Consider the following 13,387-nt stretch of genomic DNA (forward strand, 5'->3'; position numbering starts at 1 on the left):
ATCTACCGCCATCTGACATTAACTGTTTGAGTTATTATTCTGTTAGTTATGTCCCTAACAATAATCTGGAGTGGAAGGTGAGTTGGGTTGTGTGGAAGAAATTAATAATGTTCCTTTTTGGAAAATAAAGTTGGCTAAAAGGATCAGGTCTGCAAGGTGTTTTGTGCAGCTAAGAAAAAGATCTTTGCAAAGTCTGAACAATACAGAACAGCATGAATTTTAATCAAAGACACTAGTTAAGCTGTCATTAACTTCAGTGGAACTGAAGAATTGAAGAAACTGGAACTTTCCCTTCGTTGCTTGGGCTCAAATCAGATTCTTGTAGTTCAGGCTTATATAAGGGCTGGAAGAAGAACTTCCACAGTCAAATCCCTCAATCTGATTTTTTTTTTTTTTTAAAAGAACCTTCCATAGATTTATCTTTAAAAATTACACATATTTGCAGAACCCTGTGGAATTGTTTTTTTTGTTTTTTTTTTTTTTAATTAAATTACTCCACCCCTTCAGGTAATCCACATGAGGAAGTGGGAATTGATATGCTAAATTGCTCTTTGTACCATGGTCCCGGATGTCAGTTTTATTAATCTTTGTTTTCTCCCCAATTATTTTACCCATAGACCATGAATTGTAACATATCTTACAGACATTCTTTATAGAACAAATGGATTTCACTATTTAAACAGGTGTGGCATGCTTTAAAGAAACAGTTGCAGTAGCATTATTTCATTTTACCAATACAAATAAAGCTCAGGTGACTGTAGCAAATAATGAAAATTAATGAGTACAGTGGATGGGGTGAAATAATGGCACTATCTCCCAGATCATTGCATATCTGGAGGCGCTACACTGTCTCCCCTCACAGTCAATAGAGATGCAGTCTTAATGACTATGGTAGGCAGTTTATTAGGCTTTCTGATGGTGATAACCCTGGTCTCACCAAAGTTGTCACAAGCACTTCAGATAAAAAAATCACCCTTGCCCTTATCTCAGAACATGGAAGGATATGGGAGACCTTATCACAAGCTACTTCCCGTAATGCTGCCCGCTATACAAATAAAGAACAAAAGCAGCTGTGTTAGAAAGGAATTATAATCCAATATTAAAATGCTGGCAGCAGCATATAGCTGCAGAAATACTGCAGAAAACAGGAAAAAATGAGAAAATATTGAGTTATACTGTGGACAGCAACCTCAACCCAGCATAATGAAAACGGTGCTCAGTGTGCAAGGCATCACAACAAAAGCATGGATGAGGAAGGGAACTGCAAGAAAAGAATGCGGAGATGTGCAGATGCTTCATGCCTTTTGAAAGTCAACAGGCAGCGTGGAAGGAAGTAGGACAGGTTGTGTTTAAATAGAGCAGAGCTGAGCATTGAGGACCTGTCAAAGCTGACTTTGTGATATTACCTTATAAATGAGTGGAAGCAAAGGTTGTGCAAAAAGGAAAAGTGAGCTGAGTGATGCTCAATTGGAGCAAAAAAGCAAACACGTCACACATCTCTTCAGACTGCAGAGGGAAGATGTACCCATCTGTAGCCATTCTGCAAGTAGGTTACTCTTGAGCAACACATGGGGTGAATTGTATGTACAATAGTGCCTAGTGCCACAGCCTTTTGGCCTCAGTGAGCTAATGCAATACAAATTTTATTTAGCCACTTGGAAGAAAATATCACTGTGGTGCCCAGTGTGCAGGTCATTCTGTGCATGGCTGTGGAGTTGCTGACATGTTTCTGCATCAAAATATTTATCCCATTCTTTTGCCTGAGTCAGAAAAGACAATTGCAAAGCAACCGTCCCTAAACTTGCACTTTCATTTTGTGAACAAAACAGCACTGCAGCTTCCTGATCAGGCTACAAGTATTTTGGCAAAGTGCTGCAAAAGGACAGGCCTTTTATTTTCTTTCTTTCCTTGCCCTGGAGACAAGCAAAAAAAAAAAAAAAAAAAAAAAAAGCCAGAACAATGCAGTTGGATTGGTTTACTTTCAGTCACCTGTTCCTTAAGAAAAGTTCTTTCTTCTAAAATATGAAGCCCCGAAGCTGATGTCATTTATTGGCAATAAATATTGACAAAGAAAGAGAAGGGAAAGCATATATATATATGTAACCCTAGAGTGAGGGAGTGAGGAAAGCCTCTCACTTCTGCCCTTCTTCCTAAGATACAGAAGGATTCTGGCTGGACAAAGGTAATGTATGCAGAATTTAATTTCAGTATTAGAGATTTTATCCATAAAGTCACTTGGTCAGTATTGATTGGGTACTGTGTTACATAGGCTAATGTAGTTAATGTCTAAATTGTACCACATGTGATAATTAAAAGAAAGTATCTGCTTATAATAATCCCAGAGGGAAAATTTAAAAATAAACTATATCTTCTGCTTAGAAAGCATGCCTTCCACCTGTGTGCGGGAGAAATGGCTTCAGTGAAGTCTAATTCCCATATTTCTTTAGATCAAAAGGCAACACTTTGACTCACTTGCTTCATTCTTCAAAAGTGAACATAAATTAATCCATTTTGTGGAGGGTGGTCAATCATGGGAAATTATTTTCTAATGTCCTTTGAATTATTTTTATGTTGAATTTATTTCACTTGAGTATTGGGATATATCAGTACAGCTGAACTCAGAATTTTGCCATCTAGAAATGTTACCTATCTGTCCATGCTTTCAGGTATACATGCTATTAAAATATCTATTATATCTTATACTATGCAGTAAGCTGATTGCATTTTCTTAATGAAGCATGAAAATTCTTTTACAAAATGAAAGTTAAAGATGTAAACTGAGAGAAGGTAGAAAAAATTTATATCAAAGTAAGTGAAAAGAGAAATATTCTCACTCTTACAAACTTTCAAACCTGCTATGGTCTGAAAGCTTTATCACATGGCAGAAAAAAGGCTCTGCTGAGGAGTGCAGCACCAGGACTAAACACAAAAAGCCTGGACTGTATTTTTCAAATAGAATTTTGTTTCTAGCTTTTTAGCTATAGATTTTATTTATTTATTTATTTATTTATACATCCAATCAAATTTGCATGAAATGGCCAATTTTCAAGCAGAGTTACCAAAAAGTGCATTGCTAGCATTTGTCTTTTCAGAGGCATAGAAGTGATTTAGTGGACTGAATACTATCGACGTGGAAGGAAAATTGTATCTGGGAACCGTCGTCTTTTGACTTTGAAAGTAATGCCAAATACATTTACTCCAAGGGACAGATTTGATTGTACAGTCTGACAATTGAAGATGTGCAGCAGTATTTTAATCAAGTCTAATTCTGGAGATAGAAATGTTTTATGTTTCCAGTTGTAGCACTTATATGGAGAGTCCCAAAAAGATCTTGTTTCTGTATGTAAGGACAAAGCAACTCCTCAGTGGTCAAAGACATCCCTTCAGCTTAAGCATTTATTCTTCATTAATATGAGTGAGATCCCTGCCTCTACCTCATGCAAGTGATTTACTTCTGCAATCATGGGAAAACAAGCTAAAGAATGAATATCTGAATGACATGAGGTCTTTGGTGTGATAGGATATGTCTTATTGATTTACATCATGCAATGGAATACAGTACTGAAATAAGTGATCAATCTAGCTGAAACCTGTCCAGGACCAGGAGCATTATAGTCACCAGATCACATTCTCTTGATGTTTTCATAGGCTGAATAGACCTCCTAAGAGTTAAGATTTGTTAGCCAAGGCACAATGTCATTGTAACGTAACTATGAAGCCCATTGGATTCAAACTCGCATCTCTGCATGGCTGTGCTGTACTATCATTTTTATTAGTATCAGTTTGGCAATGAATATGCCAAGCTCATTACTTTGTGAGCTCATGAAAGAAAACAGCACATTACATAAATCAACAGGGCATGATTTTGGTCTGAACTCAGACAACTTTGTCTTGTGTTGCTACCATGCAAGTGAAAAGAGAATAGTGTTATCATTTTTCTTCTTTGGTTTAATTTCCTCAGAGGTAGGTTGAAACTCTGCATAGCTGGGCATCTAAAAACAATAACGAACTTACCTTGATCCAACAGTGGCTTGATTGCCTTCTTGTGATATATGGATGTGTGTTCATGAACACTTTGCTGTGAATATTAGCCCTAAGATCTTTTGTCTGGGTGTAAAAGTCACATGGTACATTCATGTTCTCTGGTTGATTGATCTCCAGTCTTAGTGGAAAGTCTTTCCTGTGTTGTAAAAATGATGAATGTTTCTAGCTATGCCTATAGTTATTAGTATCTAAATTCAGTGGAAGTAATTCTCAGCCTCAAAGCTAAATGCTGGCAAGAGCATAGCTACATCAAGCCCTTTACCATGACATTATACACCATGACATGTATGTTGGGATACTCCTGCTGCAGTGTGGAATATTCATAAAATATGAACATAAAAGGGGTCTCACAGAAAAGAAAGATGCTTGAAAAAACTTCGTATTTTCCAGTGTTCTGGCAAGCCTTTCTCAGGCCCTCTGTCCAGGATTGAATTTTAGTTGGAAATTTAGCCCCAAATGAGGGTGATACGTGGACATTCTTGTGCCCAGTTAGAGACCAGAATGTACAGAACTTGCTCCTCAGGGAACATGAAAGTATCAGAACCAATGCACTATTTGCAAATGAAAGAGTCACACCAAAGCATCTGAGAAGAAAACTAACACTCTTTCTGGACCACCACCATCATTCTTTTTATTATTATTATTTTCCTTCACAGCAATTTCTGACACCACAGATGCAGGATGACTCACTCACACAGGACTAGATAGCAAGTAAATCCACTGACTTCGGTAGCATAAACCCAACATCAATAAAAGGGAGATCAGATCAAAAATCTAGAGGCAATTTCAGGTGTTAAACGATGAACTGGATATGAATAATGCTATCAATGCCATCTCTTCCAAGTCATCACTCTAGGAGCAGGAAATATTCATTCTACTCAGTGAAAGAAGAATGAAATGTAAGTTGTTTTTTTCAGGACCCTGGTAACTTGCCATTAATTCTTTGAGATGGTAATCCATTCTACAGGTCCTGATGGAAGGAAAAGCTCTCTGCAGCTTTTCTTAACTCATTCTTCTCACCTGACAGTACTGCTTTCAGCTCTGGGGCCCCCAACATAAGAAGGACATGGACCTGTTGGAGCGAGTCCACAAAGATGATCCGAGGGCTGGAGCACATCTGCTATGAGGACAGGCTGAAAGAGTTGGGGTTGTTCAGCCTGGAGAAGAGAAGGCTCTCAGGAGACCTTGTAGCAGGCTTGCAGTACCTAAAGGGTCTACAGGAAAGATGGAGAGGGACTGTTTTTATAAGGGCATGGAGTGATAGGACAAGGGGTAATGGCTTTAGGCTGAAGGAGGGTAGATTTAGATTAGAGATTAGGAAGAAATTCTTCCCTGTGAGGGTGGTGAGGCACTGGACCAGGTTGCCCAGAGAAGCTGTGGCTGCCCCTGGATCCCTGGCAGTGTTCAAGGCCAGGTTGGATGGGGCTTTGGGCAACCTGGTCTAGTGGAGGGTGTCCCTGCCCATGGCAGGGGGGCTGGAACTAGATGATCTTTAAAGTCCCTTCCAAATGAAACAATTCTATGATTCTGTGATAATGATGCTGATTTAAAGAGGAAACAAGGAACAGGAAAGAAATGGAGACAACTGTTGATGTTCAGTGCTCCACTCCAAAATACCAGTTCCCATTATGGATGATGCTTGCTTGAGCAGGACACTGATATGACCCTACTGAATAAATTAATGGGCGTTTTTCTATACAAGGACATAAAGATGAAGGAAATGTTGCAAATTTAAGATATCTTGAATAAAGAGGTCAAGAGGGGGATGGTCCACCTGTTACAAGGGGCATGCAACTTTATGCAACTTTATGCTACTTACAGACCCTGTTTCAATGCAAGCTGGAGTCCTCTCTATACAAGACGGTGGTGCCCATCCACCATCATATACTCATCTGCACAGTTTCAGCACATTCAGCTGTGTGAGGTATCAACTAAAATCATCTTCTGTGTTGCAGGCTTGACTTTGCAACAGTTTTGTACCTTGCTCACATACCACATTACACCACAAACTTTATGCCACAGAGATTAATGGATTTTGTTTTGTTTTGTTTTTCTTCTTCTCGGCAGAAATGGATCTACTAACTGCAATTGTTTTCCTGGCTGCTTTGCTACACCAATCTGATGGACAGGTAGGGGCATTCATCTATGCAAAAGGGCCATATCTGAGCACATTGTATAGATATCTGACATCATAGTGTAGTCTGGTCTAGTGATCTCTAGAGCTTTATAATTCACAGTTTAAATTATTGTCAACATGTTAATATAACACAATAAAGATGAAATCTGATTTTTCAAAGATTTTTGTATTAAGATATTTCTTCTGATCAAAACATTCTTCTCTTCACAGGTCTAATTTTAAAAACATATTTAAAAAAAAATGAATTGAAGCTATTCTAAAATAGTTTTGCTAAGTAGCAGAAATCTAATCTTCACTCTTCTTTAGAGAGGATTAATCTTGTAAGATGTAGATATCTACTATGTAGATCTATTTATCCAGGTCTGCTTATTAATGAATGAAAAGAAATAAGTACTTCAGGGATGCAAATCATCTCTTCAATAAATGTCAGGTGCTACGTTGCTTGTTTCCTTTACCTGAGTATAGCAGCAGCCTAAAATAACAGGCTGAGATGATATTTCTACCACTGTAAAAGTCTTAAGTTAAATAAGATGTATGACACCTCTTGAGGTAGGTTCAGCTGCCCAAACAGAAGTGTCTTCTTGCAGCTTGAGAGTCTCCAGAGTATCTGAGCTGTTCATGGATGGCTGTACAGACAGCTATATCTTTTTGGAGCAGCAGTCTGAGGCTAGGTAGTGCTCTCTGGGCATTGCAAATGGCATTAGGTGCCATTTTAAGCCACTGACTACAACCTTTAAAACCTACAATTAAGCTCTGAAGGCAAAGCAGTGAGATTCACATTACTTGGACATTTCAGAATTTAGTCTCTCTCTTTTTATGCTTTTCTCATTGACCGTAAAGGCAAACTGAGATGACTTTTAGATATTTACGTCTATGGTACAGATATCTAAAATTAAATAAGATGAACTAGTGCCTAGAAAAGAGACCATTACACCAATGGTGGAATTCATCTCACTGACGCAAAGTATTAGTTGTCCAGATCTCTGTCAGGCTCTCCTTACAACCAAAGGAAGAAGAAAGAGATACTTATAGAGAATGGTTCTTCCAGTCCTGAAAAAGAGTTCAGATTTTGCGGGATGAGTTACTTCTGCCCTCTCCAGTAACGATGAGGAGTGAAAGTGTCTAGCTTAGACTGAGATGTCTCATTTTTAGACATTAAGTGGGAAGAATCTTTTCCTATTTTTTCTATTTTTTTTCTATTCTGAAAATTCCAATGTAAGCTTTGCAGCATTTTTTCTCTGCAAGGATTTACTATGTAAGAGACAATATAAATTATTGATTGCTTCCTTGACCTTAGGTATTTCAGACGATGGTCTGCAAACAGTCCTAAGTTCTGATCCAGCTTCACATACTTCCAAAGTTTACAACTGAAAAGAGCTAGGGACTTTTTTAGTGCACACAAGAGGTCAAAACCAGTCTTGAGATTTGGTTCCAGAGCTAAGCTTTCTCCACGTTTAATGTGGAGACATCTGAAGATAGAATTCCTATGTACAAATTTCATTTAGGGTCACGTCTCCTAATGAAAAGTGCAGTTCAAATCAAGGAAGGAAAAAAAAATACCAGCAATTATGGGAATAGAAGAACCAATAAAGAAAAGTTGGGAATTTCTGCAAAGCTTTACTTTGACAAGAAGCTCATAATTTATCTTGCTTATTAAACTTCGGATAACTGGAACTTTTATTATTATTGTTTTGCAGGGTTTTCAGTATAAACAAAATGGCATCCCCTCCCTTCCTCATTTTAAGTTTCAAAACCGAAAACTGATCGTTGACCAACACAATGAAATACGGAGATCTGTAATTCCCACGGCCAGGAACATGCTGAAGATGGTAAACTATGCATTGCAACTAGCCTGCTTTCCACATTATTAGCAGAAGATTGTAGCCTCCTTAACATCCCACAGTCAGTGAACAGAGTGGGCAGGAAAGGTGCTTGGGATTGAGATGAAGTCAGAATTTTATCCCTTTGTTTCTGTAGGTTTCATGCTTAATTTTGCACACCTTGATACTGCAAGCACTTGTAAAATCATTGCAAAGGTCTCAGGATGGGCCATATGTGAAACCTCTCTCCAAACTAACGTCTTAATTTCTCCACTTAGAAAAACTCAATTAAGCAACATAGAAACTGTTCCATGCCTAGGGTTATTTGTCTACAGTAACCATGAACACAGGTTTGCCCCAACCACATCTATTATTGCTGTCAAAACTATGTTAACATAGCCTGCACAGTGAATCACAAGATCTTGCTTTATGTTTGTTCATTACGATAGACAGTAACTGCAAGCCTTTCCAGGAAAAGCATTTAAACTGGGGATAGGGTACAAAATGCAGTGATGGGCGGCACTCTTCAGTCTGTGGGATAAGCAGCTTCCTTAGAGGAAGAGAAATACATGCCTGGCATAAAGGAAATACTATGTAAAGCAAAGGTGGAGTAGAAGCACGAGCAGCAGCGTGCTTCTGAATCGCACAGTCGGGGGGCAAAAAAGACCTAGATCTGCATAGCTTTTTGTCCTCAGCTGAGCTTGCTTTGCCCATCACTGCTCTCATCCCTGTCACCCCAGATATTCTTTGGTATCCCTATCCCATGAGCAGGTGAGCTGGTCAGTGCTTTATGGTTAAGTCTGCACAGTAAGACTTGCAGGCATTCCCCAGGTTCAAAGTCCAGCTGGTATCTGTCGCTACATCTCAGCTGCACCTGGGCTCACAACCAGTTTTATACCATTTAGCACACTGCACCCTGCAAAGTTAACTCAGACACAAAGCCAAAAGAAAGTATCGGTATGTTATAAAATTCCTATTAATTAGGACCATCTGGAGATCAGGACTGTGTGATACTGTGCAGGATAACCTGCTCTGCAGCCTTTAAGAGTTGAAAAAATGTGGTGCCTGTGCCCCAGTAGTGTAAACTGGCACAACGACTCCGCTTTCTGTTGAGGGCTACCAGAGCATTCAGCACACAACGCCCAAGTCACTCCCCATTTTTTTTCTTCTCATGAACTGCACTAATCTATCTGTGACCTGGATACTTTTTCCTTTGTGTTTTTCAGGTGTGGAGTGAGAAAGCCGCCAGAAATGCTCAGAAATGGGCAAATAAGTGTGGGATGAAAATCAGTCCAAGAGATCAGAGAGTCATTAATGGTACATGACAAATACGGAGCCTAAGCTGAAGGGTTAATGACAATTTGCAGATGACTCCTGTGAACTAGAAATAAGGATAACTTTTAACCTCTTGTAGAATATCTTTTTAGGATTAGTAAATACAAAAACATCATCTTTGTCAGATAAATATCCTGAAATAGAAATTTTTGGAACTCGAGAGAGAGGGATGCTATGTGCTTGCCCTATATTTGTACTTCTCTTGAAATGTCCACTTCTGGCTCCTGCTGGAGACAAGACAGGGCAATAGATGACTGTTGGTATGAATAAGTACAGACATTTTTGTGTAACATTTTGTAGTCAAATAAGTATCTGTAGCTGAAAGCTCATAAAGATCAGAGTAACATTTCCTGCAGCTTTCATAGGATCAGGTGTACTGTCCACTTCTTAAAATCACAGGGCAAATAGGTTGGCATACTAGAGATTTTTTTAGGATAAAGCTACAACTCCTCTGTCCTACCTCCCACCCTACAGCTTGCTTCTCTCCTAAATAATAAAATAAACTTACTTCTACTTCAGGTGCCACCTGCGGTGAGAATGTATTACTATCATCTTACCCAAGAACATGGGCTGATGCAATTCAAGTCTGGCACAGTCAGTCCTCCAATTTCAAGTATGGATATGGAGCAACCTCAAAAAATGTCAATATCGAGAACTATAGTCAGGTATGGAGAATTGAAACAAACTGCAGTGATACGTTAGAATCACAGGAGCATACTTAAGGGAGCTGGGAGATATTTATCATTAAAAAAAAAATATCACTGTCATCAAACCATTATCTATCATTCACACTCTGAACCAAAAATGAATGATAAATTAAAACTCTTTTTCATCTAATTCTGAGGCAATGGAACAAGTATTTTGGAAGAGCTGTCCAAAAGACAAATATTATTCAGTAGGAGAAAAAAAATCAATACCTTTAAATTAGAAATAAATATTTTCCTATATAGGAATTTAAATATCTGACTAAAAAATGTCAAAGCAAAATGACTACGATGAAAATGTTTGAATCAAACTTTAGTGTCCTGCTAGAAACTATGTTCAAAAAAATTTGGAACCTGGAGGACATGATGATTAACTCATTTTTCTATTTATACTTTCTGACAGCTAAACTGTACATTTAAAAGCTAAACGGACAAAATGAAACAAAAAGATATCTTCTGGTTCTGTTATTTTGTGAGCTCTTTGATGAGAACTCAATAAAACATGACTCTAAAATAATGTGTTTATTTTTTATTCTACAGCTAATCTGGTACAACAGTTATCAGATTGGATGTGCAGTTGCCTACTGTCCTAGGAACCAGTTCAACTACTTTTACGTCTGCCAATACTGTCCTCCGTACGTACTGCCTTTTTTACTCATTTAAGATGGAATGATTATGGATATGTTTTCTAAAACTCCTGTGGTCTGTTGGTCATGTGTAGGATAAAATTATTACAGTTTGGTTTAACCATTGATAATTTTGAAAATAGTGATGGGTTGTACGTTAAATAGTAATATTAATTTTTTTTTTTACTTTTAAACAGATTTTAGGGAAATTTTAGCATATGAACAAAGGTCTGTTGCTGTCAGTATCAGGTATCATGCAGAAATCATCCTATAATTTTGACCACAAACAAGAAAGTCATATGCAAAGTGAAAGCCAACATCAAATTAATATTCACAGAAGTAAAGAGAACATCTGAAACAGCCACACGTCAGAAGGCATCTGCTGAGGTTATTTCCTTTTAAGCCACAATCACTTGAAAGCCATTAGAAAAACAGAATTAGGAAGCACATAAAATACATTTTTTTAACTGATAATGCAATACAAATGGAAATAAATGATTAGTTTTCTCTCTTTAAACCTTATTATCCCTCATTACTTTTTAAAAGGGCATGTAGCAATAGGGCAAGGGGTAATGGCTTTAAATTGAAAGAGGGCAGATTTATGTTAGATATAAGGAAAAAAAATTTTATGATGAGAATGATGAGACACTGGCACAGGTTGCCCAGAGAAGCTGTGGCTGCCCCTGGATCCCTGGCAGTGTTCAAGGCCAGGTTGGGTGGGGCTTTGGGCAACCTGGTCTAGTGGAGGGTGTCCCTGCCCATGGCAGGGGGGTTGGAACTAGATGGGCTTTGGGGTCCCTTCCAACCCAAACCACTCCGTGATTCTATGATGATTATATTTAAAATCGAAGTTCTTGTATTCTATGAATATCTGAAACTAAACTATGACTGTCTATGAAAATAATTTCATCCAAAAACTTCTAGATGCCTTTCATTGTGATAAATAACTCCTGTTAATGGCTCAGAGATGCACTTTGATCTTGTGTTGTGTTGTATTTCTTCCAAATTTCAGAGGAAATAACGCAATGCAAATAGCTACACCTTACAAAAGCGGACCAAAATGTGCAGACTGTCCCGGCCACTGTGACAGAGGGCTTTGCAGTAAGTGAATGTATTTTCCTCACAACAAACATTACATTACCTCAGATAATAACATTGAATCTTTGTAGCATGTTACCTTTGCATAGTTACTTCCTGCTAATCTGAACAAAAGATCCTAGAACTGTCCCTTTCATTTCCCCCCAAAAAATAACAGTGGTTAAATATCCCACCAGAACAGGCGCAGTCTTGAGCAGGAGAGTTGGGCCAGATGACCTCCAGAGGTCCCTTCCAACCTCAACCATCCTATGGTAATGGATAAATTGTGTTGCTGCTGAGCAATAGGTGCATTATCACACTACCAATCTTCTGCTGCCCTCTTCTGGAATGCTCAAGACCAAGTGTCTTGATGTACATCTATACCTAAAGGCACAAACAGATTGTCACGCCTCACACATCCATATGTCCGTGAAGATCTGCACAGGCTCCTTCTATGTGGAGCAAGACAAAGCGTACAAATAGATGGGAACTGTAAGATACCACCTTTCTGCCTGCATTCTCTATTCTATAATATTCAAGCAATTTCAACAGCAGAGCAAAAGTACAAAGACTATATAGACATGACAATTTTTAATTTTTAGAAAATGCAGAAGTATCAGACCAGGACTTGGTTTTCAATTAATATTTCATGGATTTGTTTTTCTCTTGTATTTCAGCCAATCCTTGCCAGTTTCAAGATGACTTTGGAAACTGCAGAAATCTGAAAACCTTGTTTAGCTGTGGCCATTCACTGGTGAAGCAGAAGTGTCCTGCTACCTGTAGATGCACCAAGCAAATCATGTAATGTCCTGCTGGATGTCTTTATAGCTGCTGTGAGACTTACTTATTAGGAAAGAGTAGAGTCCACTATGAAGTGTATTCAGTCTCAGTGCATCAGCTCAGATTGACCTATAGGTAACATTTTTTTTCTGAAATCTCACCATTACTTCAGTCCTAAATAAGTCTAATAGCTCAAAATAACCTCTGATGTTATTTTAGACTTTGTAGGAATCGTGCTTCAGCTACTAATGTGTTACTTTGTGGTTTTCCTTGCAGTGAATCTTCCACTGATTCATTTCTCTTTAATGGGAAATACACTTTTAAAACACTTTAGGTTTGGGGTTTTTTTGCAGAATATGTTAAATGCCACTTAACTTTCTTCTGTTACCTTTTCTTTGATTATCAATGGAATGTATTCCTGCTAAATAAATACATGATTTACCACCAGTTCACAAACAGAGCTTTTCACTGAAATTATTTAGAACTCAGTTTTTACATTTGGAAAATTCCTTATGGATATTTCAAGGCTCTTTGATACTTCATGTGAGTGGGGATGAGACAGGAAAAGAAAGACAAAGCAAAAAGTGATGCATTGTTTGTACAGCCAAAATAGGAGGTACACGTTGAGTCTGCCAGCTGTTACTCTATGGCCTAAACATAAGGCTTCTGATACATCAGTGTATGCAGGTGATAAATGATAATTTTTTCATATGGCACCAACAGTCAAGAAATATGAAGCTTTTTAAAAGCATTCATACAAAAGAAAGATATATATATCCCTTCCCATCCTCTCTATGAGTAAGTAAGTCCCACAGTTGCTTGGAATTCATATTGCAGCATGTAGAAAAAAAACGTTGCTTTAAA

The 13,387-nt window shown here is 38.1% G+C and overlaps 1 protein-coding gene across 1 annotated transcript; it reads left to right on the forward strand.

The window, feature by feature from the left end:
* The first annotated feature begins 2,084 nt into the window (after nucleotides 1-2,084).
* LOC104631109 (cysteine-rich venom protein DIS2) lies at nucleotides 2,085-12,979 on the forward strand. Its single transcript, XM_075750427.1, has 8 exons — nucleotides 2,085-2,182; nucleotides 6,112-6,173; nucleotides 7,879-8,010; nucleotides 9,228-9,318; nucleotides 9,856-10,001; nucleotides 10,581-10,675; nucleotides 11,679-11,767; nucleotides 12,421-12,979. Exons 2-8 carry the CDS (start codon nucleotides 6,114-6,116, stop codon nucleotides 12,546-12,548), a joined length of 741 nt encoding a protein of 246 aa, XP_075606542.1. The 5' UTR covers nucleotides 2,085-2,182; nucleotides 6,112-6,113; the 3' UTR covers nucleotides 12,549-12,979.
* The last annotated feature ends 408 nt before the right edge of the window (nucleotides 12,980-13,387 follow it).

This window comes from Balearica regulorum, chromosome 3 (assembly GCF_011004875.1).
Source record: "Balearica regulorum gibbericeps isolate bBalReg1 chromosome 3, bBalReg1.pri, whole genome shotgun sequence".
Lineage (NCBI taxonomy): Eukaryota > Metazoa > Chordata > Aves > Gruiformes > Gruidae > Balearica > Balearica regulorum.